Consider the following 25614-nt stretch of genomic DNA (forward strand, 5'->3'; position numbering starts at 1 on the left):
GCATATGATAATTAAAGAACCAAAATGGTGCCAATATAAACAGCTTTATGGTTTTTTATAGTTTATAAAGCAGCTGAAAATAAGTAGCTATAGTACAAAAATAAAATACAGTTCATTATACCAGGTTTCCATTCTGAGCACTGGTCAACACCTAGTTCTATAAAAAAAACTTTGAGGGAGTTTAGTAATGAGCACCGGCCTATCTTCTATTCTCTCCAAAGCGGGCTGTCAGCAAGCCTAACTCCCAGTCACCATTTCTTCCTCTACTAGCAGTTGGGACCAGTTTTTTGAACTGCCTGAACTACGTCTCATATTGGATCCCTCGGAGCCTGAACAGCCATATTGTCCACCAGTCATAGATCCCAAATTATTTCTAGTAATAGTCCTAAATAGTCACTTGTGAGCTTTCCTCTTGCCCTGGCTTGCCTTGGAATCCATTCTCTGATGAAAAATATTTTAGCATTTCTTAAAGAAAGCTTCTCTTTTCTTTTTAATGAGATCGTAAGCAGTGGTGAAGTATGTTCACTGGAAACATGAGAGGCACTGCCAGGTTCTCCTTACCTGGAAAAGATGCTACTGAGCTGACAAACAGGAAGCAGAGGTGGCACCATTTTCTGTGCTTTAAAAATCAGTCTGGGAGATAGAGGAAACTGCAAATCCCATGCTCCTGGTAGGAAACTGTGTTTCTCAGTTTGCACAGGAATTCCACTTGCGGGTAAGGTTTCTTATATTGCTACTAAACTGTCCTTCCCTGGTTACTGCATTTCCATTTTCTAAGTAAAGGTCATGTTATTTACAAAAAAAGTGCACAACATGCTACCAAGGTGAAGATATGAATGCGATTGTAAGAAAGATTGGAATTTGGGGGGATCTAGACTCTCTCATATCCAAAAAGGTCCCCTATTTTTGAATGAAGTCCATTATAACCTACAGGCTTCCAATGCAGGGGCATAAAATCATAGAATTGGAAGGGACCCCTGGGGTCATCTAGTCTAACCCCCACAATGCAGGAAACTCAACTAGATCATACATGACAGATGGCCATCCAACCTCTGCTTAAAAATCTCCAGTGAAGGAGAGTCTACCACCTTATTGTCAGGAAGTTCTTCCTGATGTTTAGTCAGAATCTCCTTTCTTGTAACTTGAATCCATTGTTACAGATCAGAGCAGGAGGCAGCATTAGCTTAGTCTCATCTCACCAAGTGAAACAGTTAAATCGTATGCCTGTCTGCTCAGAAGTATGTCTCATACAACTCAATGGACCTTAGTAGGAATAGGACGAGTAGCAATCTTTTCAGTGTGACACATGAAAGATGCATGTGAGAATGTTATGCTCCATCAGAAAATGCCTCAAACACACATTAGATAGCTGACAACTGGGGCAGCTCCATAGCCATGAAAGGTATTAAACCAGTTAAAAATACCATGGCCTATGGTACCAAAGGCAAGTCATAGGTTTAAATATAAAAGTCCACTGGAGAATGCAAGGCATTTGCACCCTTCTCACTTCCCCTGGCTTTTTGAACTAGTGTGTCAGTCAAGAGTAACCATATTCCAAATATTTTTGTCCATAGTTGGTAATCTGTAAGCTTTCCTGAAGTGCTGGAGTTGTTACTGATTGATTTTTCGTTTCATTTCTATACTGCACTTCCTTCCGTAGAACTGAAAAAAGGTCCACTGAGACTTCACAGAGGCAATGCTGGAAAAGAAAGCCATTGCTGCATCTGCCACAGATACAGAATAGGATTTTAAATGCTGCATTGAATCAGATTTATTTTGAACATTTCTATGCTGCCCTTCCTTGGTAGTATCAGGGCAGTGCACTATAATATAAACACATTGTTCATAAAAACAACACATTGCAACATATACAACAATCACAGTAAAACCAGCCAATTCTACTAAAGGGCTTGGTATTAATAACCAGCAAATGCCTGGGGAAATAGAAATGTATTTGCCTCAACAGAATCTCTGATCAACTTCTCCACTGGAGTGATAGTTCACCAAGCTTGCAAGTACAGTCGTACCTTGGAAGTCGAATGGAATCCGTTCCGGAAGTCCATTTGACTTCCAAAATGTTCAGAAACCAAAGCGCGGCTTCTGATTGGCTGCAGGAGGCTCCTGCAGCCAATTGGAAGCCACAGAAGCCCCATCAGACGTTCAGCTTCAAAAAATAGTTTGCAAACCAGAACAGTCACTTCTGGGTTTGCGGTGATTGGGAGCCAAAATGTTCGAGAACTAAGCTGTTCGACTTCCAAGGTATGACTGGAAATGAAACATTCAGTGAGACAAACAACAAAACAAATATTGCACATATTGACCACACAACACTCTCTGACCTCCTACTTCTAATCCGCCCATCAACCAAAGATGCCTTGCAACTCTAGGTGTTCCTTGACCTCCTGAGAACACCCTTCAGATGTTTCCAGTGGATGCATCTCCAGTGAGCACTTGATTTCGTGATTTAAGACCTGCATTCAAGGCACCTTTCTTGTTAAATAGTCTTTTATTACACTTTAATATTATTGGGAATATTTTTGCATACATCACCTATCCATTTCATACCTTGTAGAAATGTATTTCTAAATAATGAGATTTAGGGGAGTGGTCATTCTTAGTTTTAACATGAACAGCCACATTTTATCATTCAAAGTACAGCGTGGTACACAACTGAGTAAACATATTTCAGAACAATTGTCATTTAGTAAAATGAAATACTGCCGTTGTTTGGTAATGCTCGCCTAACAGCTCTAAGATTAGACCACATCTCACTTTCCCCCAGTGGGCAGCATTTAAGAAGTGAGTAATAGGTCTGTCTGCCTTTGTCAAGTAATCCCAAATGTAAGTAATTTACAGGACGACATTAGAAGCTGCTACAAGCGACATATTGTAATATGTCATTGGAAATCAGCTTCCCTTTGCACGTTTGATCAACGGCCAGATGGAAGCTTTTATCACATTTATTTAATCTGAAATATACATAGTAATTACAGTGGACCTTTTGATTTGAGCCCTCATTGCTGTCTCCAGAGAAACGGGGGAATGAGTCTGTCATTGTGGTGTAGATGCAACCTGGTAAGGCAGAATTCTGATGTGCGTATCATTCCCCAGTAGTCTGTTGACACAGGGATTATCAGTCCTGTTGGAAAGAAAAGCAGTAAGGGATACGAAAAGCCATGAACCAACAACTGTCCAGCTTTTTATTAGACATATTAACAGCTTTTAGAAAACCAAAGAATAGCCTCAAACTTGGCAGGCTCATATAACCCCAAGAAAAACGATTAAGAGTGCATATTGAGTAGTATTTTACTTTTAGGCAATTAGAAAGAATGAGAAAGAAGAAAACAAGGCTTTATGGTTCCCAGAAGGGAATTTCGTTAAAAACATAAAATACTTTCAAATATGCTTTAATTAAATGATGACACTACTGGTTGTTTTCACTTTAGATATACAGTGGTACCTCAGGTTAAGAACTTAATTCATTCCGAAGGTCCGTTCTTCACCTGAAACTGTTCTTAACCTGAAGCACCACTTTAGCTAATGGGGCCTCCTGCTGCTGCCGCGCCGCCGGAGCACGATTTCTGTTCTCATCCTGAAGCAAAGTTCTTAATCTGAGGTACTATTTCTGGGTTAGCGGAGTCTGTAACCTGAAGCGTCTGTAACCTGAAGTATCTGTAACCCGAGGTACCACTGTATAAAGTAAGTGCTGTGTCAAATAATTTATCTTTTCCTCTCCATTTGGGTTTTTTTTGCCCCACTGGAAGTTACAGGTGCCCTGTACCAGCTTGAAATATCTATACCTATAAATTCTGATAGGCATGAAGAATGGCAACTGTAATTTCCATTCTTTTCCCCTTACTGTTTTGGAGTTAAACGGAGCTTAATCCCAGGCAAATGAGTAAAGGATTGAAGCCAGCAGATTAATTTTACCTTCCTGGGCAGGGGAAATCTGCAGTTGGAAGCACCACGCCATCCACAACCCTATTAAGGTAAAGGGACCCCTGACCATTAGGTCCAGTCGTGGCCGACTCTGGGGTTGCTCATCTCGCTTTACTGGCCGAGGGAGCCAGCATACAGCTTCCGAGTCATGTCGCCAGCATGACTAAGCCGCTTCTGGCGAACCAGAGCAGCGTACGGAAACGCCGTTTACCTTCCCGCCGGAGCGTTACCTATTTATCTACTTGCACTTTGACGTGCTTTTGAACTGCTAGGTTGGCAGGAGCAGGGACCGAGCAACGGGAGCTCACCCCTTCTGATCAGCAAGTCCTAGGCTCTGTGGTTTAACCCACAGCTCCACCCGCGTCCCTACAACCCTATTAGTACATGTTAATTGCACCCCATCCACACCAGTTTTATTCTTATTTTTTCCTTCCCATTGATTTCAATCTGAAGGGAGGGGAGGTATGCCAGCCCCAGGGCTGATATAATTTTTCAGCACATTGTTAAGTATGACTGGGAATGAGCCATCTTCAGATCCTGTTGACCAATGGCTTCCAACAACAACACCCCCTGAATGCTCATAAATGATCCCACCACAGAGAGCCACCAGTGGGTCTACAGTGGCACTTTATGCTGTCACACATATAGGCCTCCAAACATAGACCTCTCTCTCTGCCCACAGTGAGGTCCAGTGTTTTATCGCCTCTCAGGTTCTCTCTGTCACCAGAGGAAACAAAATTTTACTGCATGGTTCACACCTCTAGGATCAGTTTGCTTTTTCTCTATTTGCTTCAGCTTATGTCATCACTCTGCTATAGGTATCATGATACCCTTGTTTATGTACCTCCCCATATCAGAAGGGCATCATAACTTTCATGATTAATTGGTATTGCAGCTCACAATAAGAATCAGAAGGTCATCATTATGATTTGTGAGTGCACAAGTGCACTGAGGATTACGAAAAATAACGCAGAATGTAATATTGCACTTAGAATTAGTGTCATAATTAATAGAATAAAATACTTTTTATAGTTTACAGAAACATTTTTTCATTTAAATAATCTCTGGCAATTATTTGACCACATTAAAATATTAAATATTAAAATGGATATGTTAGTGTCTGAAATTGTATCTTGATAATGACAGCTTGTATCATAACACAGAAATGCCCTAGTCTGTGCTCAGATTTGGAGGTAATTGGGGGGGGATCATGAGATAGCTGAAGTTTTAGAGACTCTTTAAAAATGTATTTCTGTGACACTGAAAGTGAGGGAAAGGAATAAGTAGAGCAAAGGAGGGAGAATAGTAATTTGTATAACTCCCTCCACCAGGTCTCTCGTTTTCTCTCTTAAAGCTATGGATATCAGCCTGCAAAATAGTTATAGCACAAAGCCTTGAACTGTTGACTGTTGAACTATAAGCAACAGAAGTCACCCAAACCCCCCACAATGCTCAAAACATACACTGGCAGTCAATATACAGCATTTATCCACAGCTTGATTGAAAGGTGATGAAGACTGTGTTCTGATATTTAAATTATCATGGGGAATTTTCCGTTTTCTTCTATGCATGAATCAAAGAACAATGGCGCTGTGTATCAACAACCTTTTTAATAAGAGAAATTATTCAGCAATAGATAAGGCAGGCAGAAGAGAATATATATTTAAATGTGCTTGAGAATGACCTTTAGCATTCTGTTCTTGTTTCCATTACACAGGAAGGATTAGCCTCCAAGTTGCTTTACTCACCCATCCCTGTTGGTATATTCTTTAAAGTATATAAAAATCAGGGATAGTCAGAAGCTTAATTAAGAATACAGTCTAGTCTTTCAGGGCCCTTCCCAAAGTCTTTTACATTACTGCTTTCATAGGAAAAGCCTTAAAACATTTTCAAGAGAGAAGCTGGATTTTTCCATTACACAGCCTTCCATTTTAACTTACTAGAACCCAAACCATTAACATTTCAAGGGGACTAAGACAGAGATAACATATTTTGAAATCAAAGGGAATTCACTGTTCAGGTGGTGTTCAGATGCTTCCAGTACATGTTTTAAACACATCTGAGATCATTCTAATCAGATTCACTTTTCACACTTTCCCCCCATTCTTTTTTGAGTCCTGTTAACAGTATGTCCAGGTCATAAGGTGCATGCACACAAGTGTGTGTATACACACACACCCCAACACAAGCCATATCTCTTTCTTTGGACTACCTGTTTCTGTTTTGAAACATTTCACATAACAGCCATGGGCCATGATTTAGCATTCAGTTTTAGGGTATTAGAAGGAACATCTCTTTGCCCACCCTGAGAGTTCTCCCTCCCAGCAGTGCATCATATATATTCTGGTGCCGCATCCATTCCTTTTTTCCAATCAGAATTTACTGGGCAACATCAACAAGGGCAAATGGAGGCCACTTATTGCCCTCAATCTGAAAGGGAGGCGAGAGAGAGAGAAAATATCCCTGTTGCCAAGGCAATGAATATTTCCCCCTCAGCCCTGAAGTTTTTTTTTTTTTTAATGTATACTGGGATTTGAATATAGCTGAATTAACTGTCTGCAAGCCATTGTGACTGGGAGCTGTGGAGATAGTGTTTCAGGAAGGGGGCAGCAGGGGACCTGAGTGACAGTTTGGCTGTAGTTTACCATGTATCAAACTAAGGATAAACCTGAGAAAGTAGTTTCTTCTGCATATACATACAAAATGGATCAAAACCTGGTGAGTTCTAATTGGTCAGGCACTCCTTTCTTATCCTACTGGATCGTTGGTATAGGCCAGTGGGGGAGCAAAACTGCATCCAAATTGAAATGATTAGCTAAGGGAGCCCTTGCTACAGAAAACAGAAGTTTTAGCTCTGGCCAAGGAGGACAGAAAAGAAAACTGCTGAAAGAGATTGTTGGTGTAAGAGCTGGTGTCATATAAAAGAAATCAAAGGACTCAGGAAGGGGCTTTTAGAGAAACTTCAGAGGCCCGAGAAAACCAAAGAGCTAAAATCACTGGATACAACTGGGAAGGTTTGCAGAGAAGAGTTTGTGTCTTAAGAGGCTGTGGGAATGCTAAGAACAGAGGTTGCTGGATCAGGGTGAAGACTGTAGCAGAAACACTTCATTAAGTGTGGACTTGGTTGAAGACGACAAGTACAGTGGTACCTCGGTTTACGAACTTAATCCGTTCCGGAAGTCCGTTCTTAAACCAAGGCACATTTTCCCTAATGTGGCCTCCCACCACCCTTCCACCATTCGGATTCCGTTCTTAGACTGAGGTAAAGTTCGCAAACCGGGACACTAATTCCGGTTTTGCAGAGTTCGTAAACTGAATTGTTCGTTAACAGTACTGTTCTTAATCTGAGGTACCACTGTACAGTCCTCAGTGCCTAGTTGATGAGTGTTAACTAGGGAGGAGTGGGATAGGGAATCAGCTTTAGGTCTGATTATGAACAGAACTGAGGCTTGCATAACTCTCTCCTTAAGGTGACAGAAACCCTACACTGTATTTGCTAAATAATTCAATGATACAGTGAGATAATTCTTATATAAAGCAATTATAACAAAATGAAGTTAACCATCTAGTTTATTAAGTTACTATACATACAAACATCATTGTCTGATTAGTAACTATTTTAAATAAATTATAATTTACTCTTATTTACCTTTCTCATTATCAATGGCTCATAGACATGTTGAGTATGCTCTACTTTCATGGCTAGAGGCAGCAATGCTTCTGAATGACAGTTGCTGGAGACCACAGGAGAGGAGAGGGCTCTTGCACTTGCTCTGCTTATGGACTTCCCATAGGCAATTGGTTGGCTGCTGTGATAACAGGATGCTGAACTAGATGGGCCATTATTACTTAATATTTTAGTTTCCATGCTGTTTTGTCCTGTGCTTCTCCAGAGCTTCTGGTGGATAAACTAAGGTAGAATACAAATTGTACTGAGACGTGTGGTGGCCTCAATAACAAAAAGTTAGGAAAAATAAACAATAAGTAATATCTGAGTATAGGGGGAACCTAATGTGTGAGACATCCATCCATAACCAATAAATAAGCAGTAGAGGGATTCTTTTTCATAAGAATGTGACTTTGTCCAAACAAAATTTACTGGGCTGACAGCACTAAGGATAAGTGAAGGCCTCCTGTTGCCCTCACTTTGAATGGGAGAAAAGAGGGAACATATTCCTGTTGCCAAGGCAATGAAGACACTGCCATTTCAGCCCCACAATTTAGTGTGAAAGAAATGAATGCTGCATTAGAAAGGACATTATTTTTAAAAATGATTTGCTGTTGTGCATATGCACATGAATGCACAGAACAAACAGTTCGAGAAAGAGTCCCTTGCAATGCAGTGCTGATTGTGACCAGTCTGAGGTGGAGTGGGATCATGTCCTCAGTGCCTTGGCGATGGGGGTGCAGTCTTTTTTCTGTCCATGCCTCTTTTAAGTGGGAAAACATTTCTACTCCCTTTTGAGTTCTCCCCAAATGCTAGTCTTTATTTTTGTTTTTAGCTCAATATACATTCTTTCTTGCTATGTGTGCCCATTTTCCCCCACCAGGTAGTAATCTAGTTTTGAGAGGAGAAACTCTTCATTTTTAGCAACTTTCCCTGAAGCATTTAGCCAGAAATGGTAATTATGTAAGATAATAGAGGAAGTAAATTCAGCACTGTAGTTCACTCAAGGGATTTTGTGTGTGTTGGTAAGTGCTGCAAGATACTGCATAGCTCTACATATATATGTCTTTCTTTTCTGTTAATATTTTCACATTAGGGATAGCTTCCTGTTTTGTCGTATTTTATGTAAATATGGTTTTCACCTTGAGATGGCGAAACCTTAATAAACCTGATCACTGGTTCACATTTCTGATAGGTTATTTGTTTTAATGAAAACATCCTAAATAGCTGTACAGTTGGAATCTCGAATTTTTGGAATCTCTGCATTTTGTTTTATCATGTATCCAAAATACAAGCATGTACTTTTGTATTTTGGTCATGTTGAATTTCTGGTATTCCTACCCTTGAACATCTAATGTTTGTCAGGGGTGAAGAGAACAAACTGCCTAAGGGGCAGGTTTGTGTCTAGAGAGATAGACAGAGAGAGAGAGAGCTTTGCTGGGTTACTTTTCAGCAGGAAAGCCTATCTGCTAATTCTTTCCCTGGTGTGCAAGGAGAAGCAGGAACCATGCTGCTTCTGAGAAGTAAACAGGAAATTACTCTCCATTGCCTGCTCCCTATTGGCCGGGATGGATGGGTGAGCAGTTGGTAGCACTTGCAATTGTTTTCTGGAGCTCTGTGCTTGGTTCTCAGGCACATGGTTCAGATATGGTGATACCTCACTTAGGTATCTTTGTGTGGGAAAACAGAATCTCACTTCTGCTACTCTTGCTGATGAAAATGCCTAATACCTGTTGATGTGGATTGGGGACTGGGTAAAGGAGAACAGAAGAGTAAGAAAGGCACCAGTCAAGCCAAAACAAACAAATGGAGACTCTTCAGAGCGCATGAAAGTCAGTGCTATCTGTTATATGTTAACAGTCAGTGCTAACTTTCTCTCCCTGATCTGGCCACAGTGATCCATGTGATGGTCACCTCTAGGCTTGATTATTGTAACTCGCTCTACACGGAGCTGCCCTTGAAGCTGACCCAGAAACTCCAGCAGGTGCAGAATGCCGCGGCGAGACTCCTTACAGGGTCCTTGCCACGTGACCACATTCATCCAGTGCTTTACCAGCTGCACTGGCTTCCGGTGGAGGACAGGGTCAGGTTTAAGGTGCTGGTTTTGACCTTTAAAAGCCCTATGCAGCCAGGACCCTCGTACCTACAGGACCGCCTCCCCTGGTATGCCCCACAGAGGACCTTGAGGTCCACAAATAACACCACTTTGTAGGTCCCGAGCCGCAAGGAGGTTAGATTGGTCTCAACTAGGGCCAGGGCCTTTTCACTACTGGCCCCGACTTGGTGGAACACTCTGTCACAAGAGACCAGGGCCCTGCGGGATTTGACATCTTTCCGCAGGGCCTGCAAGACGGAGCGGTTCCACCTGGCCTTTGGTTTGGATTCAGTCTGACCCTTATGTTTCCCTCCCCTTATGGTTTTGATTTATGGGCTACTACTAAAATGAGGCTGCATTTTAAATTGTATTTTAACCCGTATTTTAATTAACTGTTCTTTCTTTTTTTATTACATTTTATTGTAATTTTATTGGTGTTAGCTGCCCTGAGTCTGGTTCTGGCTGGGGAGGGCAGGGTATAAATAAAAAAAATTATTTATTTATTTATTATTATTATTATTATTATTATTATTATTATTATTATCTCCCTCTTTTACTTTATTGTGGCTTAAGCCTCAGCTAATAGGTATTTTGAAGGGAATAAAGATACATATTTTTTGCTCTATACGACTCACTTTTTCCTTCCTAAAAAGTAAGGGGAAATGTGTGTGCGTCTTATGGAGCGAATGCAGGCTGCACAGCTATCCCAGAAGCCAGAACAGCAAGAGGGATAGCTGCTTTCACTGTGCAGCTATCCCTCTTGTTGTTCTGGCTTCTGAGATTCAGAATATTTTTTTTCTTGTTTTCCTCCTCCAAAAACTAGGTGCAGCTTATGGTCTGGTGTGTCTTATAGAGCGAAAAATACGGTAATTGTTTTTAACACCTGGAATTCAAAGCAACACGTGATGGAAATGAGGGAATTGGGTCTGTGTGCTATAGAGAAGGCTCCTTCCACTCCCTCAATACCCTAGTGTGAGATCTGACAGAAAGTTGTGAAAGATCTGTTGTTGAAAGAAGAACTGCAAAGGTCAGGTGTCCACCTCTTCCTTCCCTTCTTTACATATCTATGGTCATCTTTTGAGCAGTATTGTGTCAACTTTTTAACTAATATTCAAAGTGATTCCAGGTAAATTTCTACCTATAACTCAAGTGGATTAGGGGGACTGAATCTGATACATTTGTTGCTCTGATTCAGATTTTAAAAATGGTCTGATAAACAGGACTGTGAACAAGCTGTGTGGCCACACTCCCTTTTTTCCTTTCCTTTGCCTCCTTTCCTCATGGAACTGACTGAAGTAAGACTTTCAACAAAGTCCCCCAAGATTTTCTTGTGGAGGAGCTGGGAAGATGATGTTACTGTTAGGTAGATCTGGTTGACTGACCAAAGCCAAAGAGTTCTTACCAATGGTTACTCGTTATCTTAGAAAGAAGCGACAAGTGGGATGTTGTAGGATTCTGTCCTGGTGTTGGCCTGGTGTTGTTCATCATATTTATAAATGACTTTGATTAAGAACTTTCTGGTGGTAAGAGCTGTTTGACTGTGAAATGGATTTCCTCAGGAGGTGGTGGACTTTCCTCCACTGGAGGTTTTTAAACAGAGCTTGGATAGCCATCTGTCAAGGATTCTTTAGCCGTGGTTCCTGTGTTGCAGGGAGGTATGCTAGAGGACACTTGGAGTCCCTTCCACCTCTACAGTTTTGTATTTCTGTGCTTTTAAGCTGTTAACTTCCTGTTTCTCATGGTACCCAAATCAAGAAACTGGCGTAATTGCTTCTGAAGGCAGCCCTGTTTAGGGAAGTTTTTAATGTTTGATGTTTTATCATGTTTTTAATATTCTGCTGGGATATTCTGCCCAGCCAGATGGGTGGGGGATAAGTAATAAATAATAATAATAATAATAATAATAATAATAATAATAATAATTATATTATGATATAGTTTACTATTATATCTAATTTCTTATATAAAGAATCCCTTATAAGGATCTGATATCTGACGTTCAGTGATTGGCTAGTTACAGAAAATGGTTACTGTTGCATTCTAGTGGAGCTCTATATAAGCAGGCTGACTGAGCTCCTCAGTTCAGTTCTGTTCCAGCTTACAAATAAAGAGCTGCTTTGGAAGAATCGCTGTGTCGTCTGATATGTTCGCCCACAACTTAACAATAACAATAAAAACAATATAGAACAATCCTAAGAGAGCTGGAGAGAAAGACCCTTATTCATCTTTTAAAAACATTTCTTATTCCCATTGCTTCTCAGTTCCAGGAATATGGGAGGCTTTTGGTTCCAATGGATCCAGTGCCTTTCCTGATCTACTGTGGAATCTTTTTATATTGTTTATATTCTTTTAGCCCTGTCTGACATTAGCTACCATGAGGCTACAACAGTTGGTGCATGGACCAACCTCCTTCTCAGGCCTTGGGCCTCCCTCTCTGCCTGCAAAATCCCGTGGCTCCTGAGAAATCCTCCCAAAGACTTTAATACTGTGCCCTAGATTTTCAAAGAAAGCAAAGTTCAAAAGATTTAATTTATTAAGGCTGTGATTATAAGCGTGCCTGCTCACAAGCTCAAATCAATTCATGGGATACTTGTCGTATGAAGCATTTCAGTGTTCATTTGCAGTGTGCATGCATATATATATATATATATATATATATATATATATATATATAATCTGCAACTGTACTCTCATTACAAATCTATGCATACTTTACATGGGAGCATATCCCACTGAACACAGTGGGCCCTTTTTGAAGCATGCTTGGGATTGCAGTTAAATGGGTCAATATTTCATTAGATCCTTTGTGTAAAACGGATAGTTCTAGATGGTTTGAAGGCATGGTGGCAACGTGATGCAAGTGGAAAGATAAAATAGGAAAGATGAATGTATGCATTACAGAGATTGCCAAATTATTACTTGATAAATTTCTTACTTGGTAAGCAGCTGTGCAACTACTGCTATTAGGCTTGAAGGTCCAGTGGCGTAGCGTGGGGGGTGCAGGGGGGGCCGGCCGCACCGGGCGCAACATCTGGGGGTTAGGGCAAATCCATGGGTTAGGGGGCGCAAATCCACGGGTTAGGGGGCGCAAATTACTTGCCTTGCCCCGGGTGCTGACAACCCACGCTACGCCACTGTGAAGGTCTGACACCTTATCTGCAATGGACATGCCTGTTTGTGATGCACAACTTTAGGAGAGCACCATTCAGAGATTGTATTTCCCCCACCTTTAGTTTGGGCTTTCTACCCCCCACCCCCACTCCCCCCAAAATCACAAGAGTTATTTTTCAAAAGCTGCTCCCTCCCCTTTTTTTCTCACTGTACATTTTCAAACGAATTGCAAAAGATACCTCCTGAAAGGGAACTGTCTATATATCACTGCATGTGAACCTGTTAATACATTGTGAGCATACTAATAGTGATCTTGGCAGAGCTGCTGTTCATTGGTAGTTGAGGCATTCTTAATGCAAAATTAAATTATTCTAGCCTTATCTTTAAGACCAAATCATTTTCTAGATCTCCTTCTTTCACTTATTTTAACCAATACCCGGGAGGTTACTGTACCATTTAATCGATCAGAAGTTCTGAGGAATTACTCCCCTAGGTGATGCTATTTTCCCTGGCTGCCTTTCTGATGAGGCCCCTAAAAATAAATGAGCATTGTACTAAATGACAAGTTTAAATCCTTTGATGTTCCTAATGTTTGGAACACGGAACCTTAACACAATAGGGGCTAATATATATATATAAAGTTAAAAACGATTTGAATTTACCCACTTCAGCATTAATCAAATAGCTGCTTTGAATTCATGAACTAACACTTGAGAATGAACGAAGTTCCTCAAAGATGCATTTACGTTTATCTGACCAAATTCATGCAGACTCAGCTTCGCCTGCAGAACTTGCTCAGCTACACTTTCTCCCTCCCTCTCTCTTTTTCTACTGCAAAAGGATACGGATGACAAAAGGAGAATATATAAGGGATTCCCACTGAGATTCAGCTCTATAAATTATGTATTATGCAGACACCATTCTGCTGATTCTATCTGTTCCCCAATTCTTGATTCCTTGTTTTTCCGTCTATAAATAGCTATGGCCAGATTTTCAGTTGAAAAGTGATGAGGACAAAACCAGAAATCTTTCCTATTAGTACTGTCTGCTTAAGATTCCCTCTCCCTTTCATACTGTGACGTCCTCAGGGCTTTAAGTCTCTGGGAATACAAGCAGTGCTGTATCACTGATAAGCTAGTAGGGAATGGACTGAAATAACTCTTGTAAATATTTCTAAAATGACTTTTTTGTGGGGGGGGGAGACAATTGTTTTATACCTTATCATCTGGATATTTTCATTTTTCAGCATATCAGAATAATATGTTATACTGTCATTTTTTTCCCCTAGACCCCAATGCTATGGCTGAAAAGGACGCAACGGACCACGCTGTTATAGGAGGGATAGTTGCTGTAGTTGTTTTTGTCACACTATGTTCTATAATTCTGCTTGGTCGATATCTGGCAAGACATAAAGGTAGGCTAGATTTAATCACAGTGCAGTCACCTTTTGTAGCAATATTTCCTAGTGATTAGTTTTACCCTGCAACACTTTTTTTTTATTTAAGAAACTCTTCTAGACCCCAGGAAAACTCAGTTCTGATGTTACAGCATCAAGTTTTTGTTTTTTGTGTGTGTTTTTTAGTGAGGTCCTGATTTTTACCCAATTTTACAGCTGGATTAACTGTGGCAAAATAACATCTAGCAATCTGCCCAAGGTCACACAGGGTGTCTGTCTGACTCGGAATCAGGCAGTTGGGATTCTGTGTCATGCAATAGACCCCCACTGTCCCTTAATTTAACGAGTTTGTAAGATAAAAATTCTATATAAATAGGCAGACAAGCAGATAAGATAGACAGTTGTGAACTGCTGGGTCTCAAAAATGCATTTTTTTTCAACCCTCAAGACAGGAAAGGTACTGACCATTAAATTCTGACGTCCTAACAGTCATTTTTAAGCCTGGGGGGGGGGAGTGTGGTGCAAAATGGGCATGTACATTTTGGGGATTTTTCTCCCTGGATGTTTTAGGGAGGAAATAGGTATGAGAAGGCAGCCACCATCTATTTATGCATCAAAGCAAGGCAGGTTGGGCCTACTTATTACAAGAAAAGCAAGCAGGTAATTGGAATAAGCCCTCTCCCTTTTCCCATCCTCTTTCCTTAATGGAATCTGTTGCCTTTTTTTTTCTTCAAAAGTGCTTCAAAGAACTGAGCACTGCACGATATGGCAAGGCAAGGGAGAAAGGCTACGCGTCTTTCCCCATGTTTTCCTCTGCCTCATGTCATGCCATTAAGAGAGTTGGGGCATGTTAACATCTGAATCGGGAAAGGCTGACTGTTTTGAATCAATGCTTGGATGAGGGCCAACAAACTGAAATTGAATCCCAGTAAGACAGAGACTCTATGGGTGAACAGTTCCCAGGTGTTGGGGACTTTTTCAGTTCTAAAGGGAGTAGCACTCCCTCTGAAGGATCAGGTATGCCTCTGTGTGAAACAAGCACCAGTTATCAACTTAGGCTGGTATGCCATCTATGTCCTTTTACTGGATAGTCTGACCACCATGATTCATGTGTTGGCCACCTCTTAATTGACTACTGAAATTAGCTCAACATGGGACTTCCCTTGAGACTGGAATGGAAGCCACAGTTGGTGTAGAACAATGCAGCCACGTTGTTAGTGGAGCCCCTGGGTGAGCAGATATTACACCTGTGCTGAGGAAACTGCCCTGCTTGTCAGTCACTTACTAAGCCATATTCTGGGTCTTGTTACTAATATATAAAGCTTTGAACTATGTGGGACCAAGCCATCTTAAAGATCACTTGCCCCCGTATATACCTGCAAAATCCCTTAGATAATCTAGGGACATTCTACTCAAGCTGCCATTGCACGCTACACAATATCACAGAGTGGTAACATGAAAAAGGGCATTTTCCACCCTTGTCCCTGAATTGTAGAATGTCCTTCCCTCTGCCATATGTGAAGTGTTATGCATCAGTTCCTTCAGACATGCTATAAAGACATACCTTTTGTCCAGGCTTCCCCTAACCCATAAAATGGAACACTGCTATTACTTAATTCCTTCCTTTGTTCTGTTTTTTTTATAATGCCATTTCACTGTTGATTTTAAGTTGGGTATCAGGTTTTTCTTTATGATACTGCTGTTGGTTTTATATCTATATTTCTTTACTGCTTAGAGATTTTTAAATATTAAATGGTTTAGAAATGCTTTTCAGTAAATAAGTATTTAAAAGTAACGCAGAAATATATGAATGGGCTGGGCATATATACATATGGCTGCCCTATCTTATCCACATATATCCAGTCCTAGCACACATTGGTTTTTTGATTATGGGTTTTTTTTTTAAAAAAAAGTGCAAAAAAATACAATATGGTCATTGCTATATTCTCATTTTTCTGCAACATCTTCCCACTGTCTTTTAATCATAACCTGCATTATTAGAACTGTTCATGTAATTTGCAATAAGCACCTACTGAAGTGTGTTCTCTTGTTCACCTGATAATCAGAATATTGTGTAAGATAAAGCTGCTTGCTATCTAGGCCAAGACCATTTCCTTAGCTAATTCATACAAGCTAATCAAGAATGTTTCCCTTTAATTTTTATACCATTTGATCAGTCTACTGGAAAACATGACACCTGTGTTCAACTAATGTAGGAGGGCCACACGCATATCCCAGCTCTGAAATAACCAAGCTTTTCCATTCAGTAAAAATTGGCTTTTCAGACATCACTGAATGTTGCTGCACAGATCCAATATTTGCTGTACTAGCAAATAAATCCTTACAATAGCATAAGTTAAAGGAACAAAGCAGGAGGTAGGAGCAGCAATGTAGACATTTTATATTGGCACAGAAAATTAGGAATAGCATCTCAGGTTTACTATTCCCAGTGTAAGTGGGCAATGAAGTAAGTGGGCAAACCTAGCATAGCTATTGAAGGGCACAGTGCATTTTGTGTTGATTGTCTTTAAACTCTTTATTTCAATCAAAAAGTTATGCACAATTAACATTGTCCAACTAAAAGTACATCAGATTTTGATGTGCTAATTTTGAAATCACAGCGTATACAACTTGGCTGAATTATAACTTCTATATAACAAAGGAGCAAAATAATCATTTTGAGACATTTCCCCCCCAAAAGCTTATTGTTAATGTGTCCTTGACAGATCTTAGTGCAACATGCTGTTTTTACTGTTTGTATGTACTTATCATCAAAGAAAGGCCATGGGTCACAATCGCTTCTTTCCCAAAATGGAGTATCATGTGTGCTGTAAAAGTTCATTCTACAGTAGTGCAATGACATACATCCTGATCCTCACCAGGATCCATTAGAGAACCACATTGGAAAAGTATCAAAGCCCCTAACATTTTTCTTTTAATCACATTGTTTCCTGCAGGAACATATTTAACAAATGAAGCTAAAGGAGCTGAAGATGCACCTGATGCGGATACAGCCATTATCAATGCAGAAGGCAGCCAAGTCAATGCAGAAGAGAAGAAGGAATATTTCATATAGATGCAGACTTAGGTTCTCTGAGTATTACTCACCAGGCTGACTGCTGGAGAAAATTGGCTCTCATCTTTCAGAATTAATTTTTCCCCATCATTTTTTGCTACCTTTATTAATGTACACAAATGCTTTCAGTAGCCAGTTTATACCAACAATCAGCCATGGACAGCATTTCTTTTCCTTTAATTATGGTACCATTCATAATGCAGGACATTTCTTATTGCCTAATCATCATATCCATTGCTCTCTTAACATACAGTGCTTGAATATACAGCCTTAACAACTTTAATCATCATCTGTTCAGTTTTTCTACATTTTTTAAAAACAAAATGTTATATAGCATTTCTTTTTGGTTTTATTTTATCATGGTCCTTACCGGTATTGCACCAGGCCATTTTCATAGCAATTGTTCTGAAGGTGAGGACCTCAATGTACTTACATAAAACATTACAAGTAAGATTAGAGGTTTACAAAGAATGTTTTATATATGTCTATAATTCAAAAAGCAGCCTAGTTTTGAAACATTATGCCCTAGGAAACACCAACTGAAAGCATTCTAGTATAATTTCTTGTGTGTTTGCAAATGATAGCAAAGGGGTATGAACAGACCTTTTATTTTAATGGCACATTGGTACTAAAGCAAGTCTGGGTGGTAACCACATCATGCCATTTGTCTATACAGAATCCACAGAGATGGATGATGTAGCTCCATTTTGAAAATGTTTGTCCCGCTCTTTTACTGCATTTAGGATCATAAAGACTTCCGTTATCTATTTCTGTAATTTCTGGTTTTAATTTAATTTATTTGATTCATGTGGGCTCACCTGCCTTCTCAAATTGGACATGTTCATGGGGCACAATTGCAAGGCATTTTAGTATCTGTATATAGTGCATATAATAAATCCAATTAAACATTATTTGATACATATTTAACTTTTGGGGCTGTAGGTAAGTCAGTCACAAGTAAGCATTTTCTAATGTCCATTATATCCCTTTAGATATGACTTAAATTAATATTCTGAGTAGATAACATGTATTAGTACTTTTGTCTGTATGTCCTAGCACTGTTCAGCAGCAAACTTTTCTAGTTCCAGGTTTTTTTTCCTCTTTGTTATACAATGGAAGCACAATGTTATATGGAAAGGTAGTTTTAAGCTAACAACCAGTGCACAGCCTCAGGTTTTAAATTCCAACCACATTAATGATTAATGATTAAGTTGCTAAAATTTTCAATATATAATTTGGCAGTTCCAGAGCTGCTTATCAATGTTGGATTTGCCAAAACACAAACAACAAAGTGTTACAACAAAAAGCTCTATGTTTTGTGTATACGGTAAATGGACTAATTCTTTATATTAAATTCCTGTCTATGCATTTTGTGAGGTACAAACTTATGTCACGGTGAATGATAGAGAATATCTGCCATGCTTTTAGCTCCACAGTAAAGACCTCTTTTTGAGATTGTTCTCAAAATGTGGGGCAAAATGACATCTTTAAAAGATAGTCACAAATTCTAAATCTACCATAAAATAAGCTGATTGGCTCGATTCCTCTTCCAGAAAAGACGTGAAACATCACCAGATGCGCTTACTGGTCCCATGTCAGAAGATTCAAATCAGTAGCGATTGCTGTTCATCTCCTAAGTGCTGCACCTTAAAATAAAATAAGATTTCTATATGGATGCTATTACTGGTGAAGTCTAAAAGCATAATGGCCTATTGTAAAGGATTATCTCCTGGGATTTATTTTTTGCGTGGGGGGAGAGGGGAGGAGGGAGGGTAGCATTTGAATATGACATCATGTGTCACAGTAAATGGAAATCAAAGGTGTTGTGTCAGATTATTTATCAGAAGAGTATACACCTTTTAAGGACAATAGTAGTTTTTGAATTGTTTTTGTTGGAAAAAGAACATTTACCTTGTTAATTTCTATGAGAGAGAAAAAGAGAGACCATCAATCAAGCAGCACTTTTTCAAAGTATACAGAACATAAATAATATGATGTGGTTGAGTGTTAACATAATAAATCATATACAGTATGACATTTTAAAGAAATACGTCTGCATTGATGTGATTGCATGCTTGTTTTTACCGTTCACTCCAGATCATCTGTGGGGAAAAATGCAATAATATGCTAATCTAGTATGGTAGTTTGAGAGAATCAGGTAGGAGCTGCTAGACACATTGATACTAGTATAGGTTTACAACATAGTCAAGTTGTTAAAAGAGTACATTTTTAAAAACAAAACTGGCAAAATGAATTAAGCTTGCTACTACTGGGAAGAAAAGGTGTTTGTCACAGCAGTTAGCTGTACCTTCAGAAACTGATTTATGGAACTAATGGCAAGGCCAGCAAAGAACTTAACTGTGCTTAAATGCCTTGCTGCATTAGGATTATGTTTACTAAAGTCACATGTCAATTAGTGCTGTATTTGCACATTTTTACATTCTTTATAAATTCCATTTTGCTTAAACGATATAGAAATGCTGCTTACATGACCCACCTCTTCATCACTGTGAAGTGAATTTTTTCAAGCATTGGGGCATCTTCAGATGTAACCATCCCAAAGTGTCTTGTCAGTGTAGCAAAAGGAAAGCAGTGGAACTTTGCAATAGTAGATAGGAATTGGACTGTTAACTTTTTCTTGTGCACTCTGTTGCAGTCAATTTTTAGAATATATATTCTACCTTGCACCTTGAGATGTATTTTACAACAGGCCAAAAAGGAACATGGAAGTACATCATGCAGTGTTAAGAGGATAATTCGGGCCTGTCATCACTTTCAATCATCTGCATTCATCCAGTTAAATCAGAGGTTCTCAAACTTTTTCTTTCAGAGAAAAGGGGGACTTTTGAAACAGAATAGTGACCATCTATTCTCTAACAAAATAAACATTCCATAAGCTAAACATAGTTTTAATATAAAGTCCTAGCCCTGTCTTTGACTTTAGCACAAGTACTAGCAATATTGTACCAGAGTGTAATAATACAGATACCGATACATTTTCTTAATATAATTTTATTACAGAGTTTGTAATTCAACGGGGTTCAACAATCCAATATAAAATCTCTTATACACTGAGCTATAATTCTGGCAGTGCTGCCACAAAGATTCTTTGCACCAGTATCCATGGATCTGTGTGGATTTTGCACTAGCACCTGAGCAGATTCCAATTAATTCTGCTCCCTATTCAGTGCCTTTTTGACCAATAGAGATTGGAGGAAAGCAAGGAGAAGCCAATCAGAGCAAAGAGCTGGGGGGAGAATCACATCATTGCTCTCAAGGTGGTCTTAGTTTGGTATAAATGGCTGGGAGGTGACTGGTTTCATGGTATCATTTTTTCTTCTTGGCTGACCTCCAGCTTGCTATATACCATAAGTTGTCAGCTATATAAAGGGGTAGAAGATTACCTTTTCTATAAGTCGGGCATCCAGTATTGGTGAATAAGGCCACAAGAGCAACACACATTCATTGGATTTACAGATAGGCCCGATTTCTAGTCATATTATCTGATAAGGTTTTTCTGTTCGTATACATTTGATCCTAGTTTGAGAACCCCTGGTTTAGATGAATACACTGGGAGCAAGACACCAAAGGTCAATAGAAATGATTGCTTAATTTACAGTAATTGACAGGCATGAATGATGAAAGCCCCATGGGAACAACTAAGGAAAATGTGGAACATGACAGTTCTCATCATCAGTCAAAGGTTATCAAGTTATTGCCAATTTTCTCTTTAATATTAGTTATTTTATTTTGTTATCATTATTATTATTTTTAAATAATAGAATGTGGCATCTCACAGAATATGGGTGCATCTTCTTTCATTCTTAGATGTTATTAGCAAATCCAAGAAGCGGTTTAAGAAATATATATAATATGAGGCTCAGAAATGAACCAGGAATACCTACCATTTTGTTCACATTTATGGAAGGCAGATCATCTTGTGCTGAGATTCCTCCTATAAAACATACAGGAGGAAAACAGTTGGTTTTTTCCCCTATATAAACCAGCAAAGTGGACTTTTTGAATATGTTCTTCATGATGTAGGATTATCTACCTACCTATAAGCATCTCTCAGTGAGAAGAAAGGACAGTAGGTTATTTAATTTATGATTGTAAAAGCACTGGAGTTACCATGTACGCAAATGTACATTAGGTATTTTGATCTTGACCGTGTGGTTACATGTGCTTCCATGTAACATCAGTTATAGTGTAATTTAGTGCCACTTATTATAAAGTGTTACCAAAAGGATAACATAACTCTTAACTTTACCTCTCTGTTGAGCTAAGGTAATTCTGATAAACTTAAAAATATGGAGTTAAAAAGAATTGTCATGGGCGCACTACAATGTTCTCCAAAACTTTCCTTGATTCCTCCAAGGATCTTAGCTTCTCATTCATTAGAACTGGTATTTTTTTTTTAAATGAACATACCAAATACAAAAAAAAAAAAACCCAGCTACTCAAATGTTCTGTAAACAAGCTGTTTTAAACAGAAATAACCCGAGTAATACTTTGGGTTAAGTGGCACAAAGTACACACTAAAAACTATGCAAAAATATAGGTGACTACAGTGTACTCACATGTAAGTATCTTGTACTTTCTCTGTATGGATATTGGAAAACCATGTATTTATAATATGCATTTTGATTATTTTACAAGGAAGGAGATGGGTTTGCAGATTCAAGAATGGTCTATGAAAACGCATAGTGACCATTTGTCTTTAAATATGTGTATATTCCCAGCCACTTCCAAATAATATTTAATTTATTGTAAGCCGTATTTTCCTTGAAACCCAACTACCACTCTATTTTGTCTCTCGTCTTCTTCTATGGGTCCCATGGGGCTCCTTCCAAACACCTTTGGGGCAAAGACTTCAATTCTGCTAATAGCTCTGCTGCCAGCACTCTGTCTGGGAACATTGCTCAGTAATCTATTTCTAGCCCAACAGTACAAGGTTGCTCTTTTTATCTTCCTTGAGGGAGCCTTGCATGCTAAGATGTTGAAAAGTATTGCCATTTGCCCTGGTATTTTTAGCTTGAGCAATGGAAAGAGAGCCACAGAGAGAACTGCATTCTCCTGACCCCTATTTCACTGAAGCACCTCACCTGGAATTTCTGCTATTTATTTCCCAATAACGTCAGGTAATCTTACATTGTGAGTACAAAATGCTTCCATCAAACCACGGAGGATGCCTTTAATGATAAAGTTAACTTTTTTCCAAACATGAAATTTTATATCATTGATCCTTTTCATCTCGTCATTTTTTCCATCATACCCTTCCAAAAGCAATGCATTGAAAGTAGTGAGATAACACAGAACAATCACAGACACAAGAAATATTGTTAAATTGAACACTGCAAAGCTCCTGAGCCTCTCCAACTATAGCTTTCCTTCTCTGTGAAGCACTATCATTATTGGCCAAGCTATTCATTCCACTTTCAGTTGTGCAATTTTAACTAGTTCCCATAATAAATGTACTTACATGGACCCCTTTTGCTGTTTAGATTCTGCCCTCCAGCTAATGAACCTGTTTTGTTTTGGGGGTTAAAAAACCTGCCCCTTCTATCATGTCCTTGAGATGCTCTAATCATCCAGAGTTTTCTGCCCTTTTAAACCTTGACTCCACATCTACACATGAGCAAGGTAAAGTCTTACACATTGTTGCATATACACATAGGTATTGCTTTTGACTAGTCTAATGATTTCACAACAGTCTTCATTACATTACTTGCTTCCTATTAATGTTGATACTTAGCACAGATTGACAATGTTGTGTTAAACCACCAGATTCAATTTTCAGTACAGATATTGGTGAATTTTTTTCTTTTTAAAATTAAATTTTCTATCAGACAAAAATATAATCAGCAGTTTGATGCTCAAACTCTTGGGCAAACTAGACAGAGAACAAAACAGAGATGATGAAGGTACATCCGATTGTGCAAATATTCATTGGAGATCACATCAGTTACTCTCAATAGGATGTGCATTTCTATTTGAGCTCAAATGTACACTCTCACCCACAGCTAATAAATGCACACGCACTGATATAATGTGCAACTGTTTGAAAAGTTTTTTTAAAAATCCATGACACTCAATATATAAAAACATGGGGGACAATCCGCACACCTGTAGCGTGAATCTACACCACAACCATTGACACTGACATTTATGGGAGTCACTTCTAGTCAAAACTATGTTCCTTTGCTGCTAGTTGCATCTTCCAGAGACGTTTTCACATTCTGCTTGCTAATGAACATAAGCAGTACTTCATGTGAGCCCTGACAAGTATGGTATAGAAATAAATTATCAGATTACTTGAGAATGAAGTCTTTCCATATATATATATATATATATATATATATATATATATATATATATATCTCACCTTAAAATATAATAACAGTATTTACATAACAAAAGATATAAAACAAAAACAGGAAAAAATCAAGTACTGATAGCTGTAATAAGCAAAAACATTACAAACATTTTCTCAGGGTCTTTAAGGAACTAGCTTTTATTTAAAAAGTCTTGTCCAAATGATCTCTTTGCTCTTGTCAAAAAGAAGGAGGATAAACCAAGATGATGTGAGGAGCTTCCTGAAATTTTATCTATGCTGGATTTATTTATACCCTTAAACTCATCAGCTTTGCTAGTTACATCTAACTTAAAAGAGGCTCAAACACTTTTTAACAGTAGAGTTATTTAAGTTTCATTTATTGACTTAAAAGATCAGTATTTGCTTCATTTTCATGTCTCTTCCCTGATTATATAAATTTATTTGAAGTTTAGAAATATTCCTTTCCAGTCACTTGAAATTATTCTTAAACTGGACTTCAGATAATTCATTTATCACTTACATGTCAGCAATACATTTGATTTTAGTTTAAGTCCCCTACCCCAATATAATTGTTCTAAAACTCCAAAATAGTTTCATTATATATCCATCTGACAGCATGAGCTAGTAGCTTAGTTCAGTTCCTTTCTCTTAAACCCCTTTCAAAATCCTTCTTTGCTTTTCTGGAGATAGAAGAAATGTAAATGAACAAATATCTAATAATGTTTTAAGCACTTAAGTTAACATAGGTAAGCTCTTATTCAGAGGTAAAAACTACAGTGGCTTTCTAGGTGAGAGGCTACAGCAGGAGCCAAACAGAGTGGATGAAAACATTTTGATTCTAGCCGATGCAACTAATATTCTTTCATCTTAATATTTTTACAAGACCATAGGTGATTATCTACTCATGAAGAAAGGATTTCCAAGCAGGCTGTTTAGACAGCAAGAATTGGTGAAGTTCATTTATAAGTAATTGAAATGCTAAAGCACTAGTACAGAGATTATAATTAATTATTTTTCTCTGACAGGCATGGCACTTTTTTAAAATCTTGAGACAGACAAGAAAACGTCTGCTTATTCTTTCCAAATGTCAGTCCTGTTCCCAAACCAAAATGCACAGAACACAGAAAGGAAGGGGAAAGTATAGTAAACAATAAACACTGATATTCCAGTGCAGTGTAAAGTAACCTACACAGTGAAACAAGTTTTCACTCAGAGTTCTCTTACATGGCAGATGCAGAAAGCATAAAAATCCCTACGCTACACATTGTTCTGGTTCCAAAGCAAATAAAGAATATTTTTTTCAAGATCCTTTAAAGTTGCCATAAAGCAAAGAAGCAAACTTTTCTGATGAAGATTCCATGTGCAGAAAAAAGTAGACACCAACTAAGAGGCATCTTCACATGGATTCAGGACTAAGAGAAATCTCTCTTACATAATGTCTTGTCCTTTTACCTCAGCACAATATTTACGTCTGTACTTCGCATTAACGCAGGCTTTCCCCCCCAAAAATTAAGTGTGGTTTAAATTAAAAGTGTTTGTAAAAATAATGCACCAATTAATATGAAACACAAATACTGATCCTGCTTAGAAACGATATTCCAACCGTATTATATGAAAATATATTTTCCACCAGTACCTGAGCTTTTGGCAATAATGTGTAAATACATATTACAATTATATTTTCTATACATTGCACACTTTCATGCATGCATATATATATATATATATATATAGTCATGCCAAAGGTTTGCTTTATCTTGAAACAGTATAGGTACAAATTCAGTGGGTTCCCACATTCTGTTAGTGGCTATAAATTCCCTAGGGAAGACAGTAAGAAAGCAACATTCATTTTAAACAAAGAAGTCGACCTATGCACTATATTACTTTCCAGCCTTTTAAATCCAAAATGCACTTTATAATTTCACCAAAAACGAGGATGTTCAAAGACTCCTATAATTGTTTCTTCCTTCTTTATACTCATTTTTTACACAGG

The 25614-nt window shown here is 38.5% G+C and overlaps 1 protein-coding gene and 1 long non-coding RNA gene across 7 annotated transcripts in view; one reads left to right on the top strand and one right to left on the bottom strand.

Annotated features, from left to right (window-relative positions):
• Positions 1-19332, top strand: part of CADM2 (cell adhesion molecule 2) — a 365475-nt gene extending 346143 nt beyond the window's left edge. For all 5 annotated transcript variants that reach the window (XM_083611653.1, XM_083611652.1, XM_083611654.1 and 2 more), the window contains 2 exons: positions 14101-14226; positions 17166-19332. In XM_083611653.1, coding sequence (XP_083467779.1) covers positions 14101-14226; positions 17166-17284 — 245 coding nt within the window. In that variant the 3' untranslated portion in view covers positions 17285-19332. The remainder of the gene's footprint in view (positions 1-14100; positions 14227-17165) is intronic.
• The window catches only part of LOC310761630, a 39211-nt gene continuing 30315 nt past the window's right edge, over positions 16719-25614 (bottom strand). For both annotated transcript variants that reach the window (XR_014547600.1, XR_014547601.1), the window contains 2 exons: positions 21190-21239; positions 16719-18930 (listed from right to left, as the gene is read on the bottom strand). This is a non-coding gene — a long non-coding RNA (uncharacterized lncRNA). The remainder of the gene's footprint in view (positions 18931-21189; positions 21240-25614) is intronic.

The sequence above is a fragment of the Podarcis filfolensis genome, assembly GCF_964270895.1.
Source record: "Podarcis filfolensis genome assembly, chromosome: 4".
In the NCBI taxonomy this organism is placed as follows: domain Eukaryota; kingdom Metazoa; phylum Chordata; class Lepidosauria; order Squamata; family Lacertidae; genus Podarcis; species Podarcis filfolensis.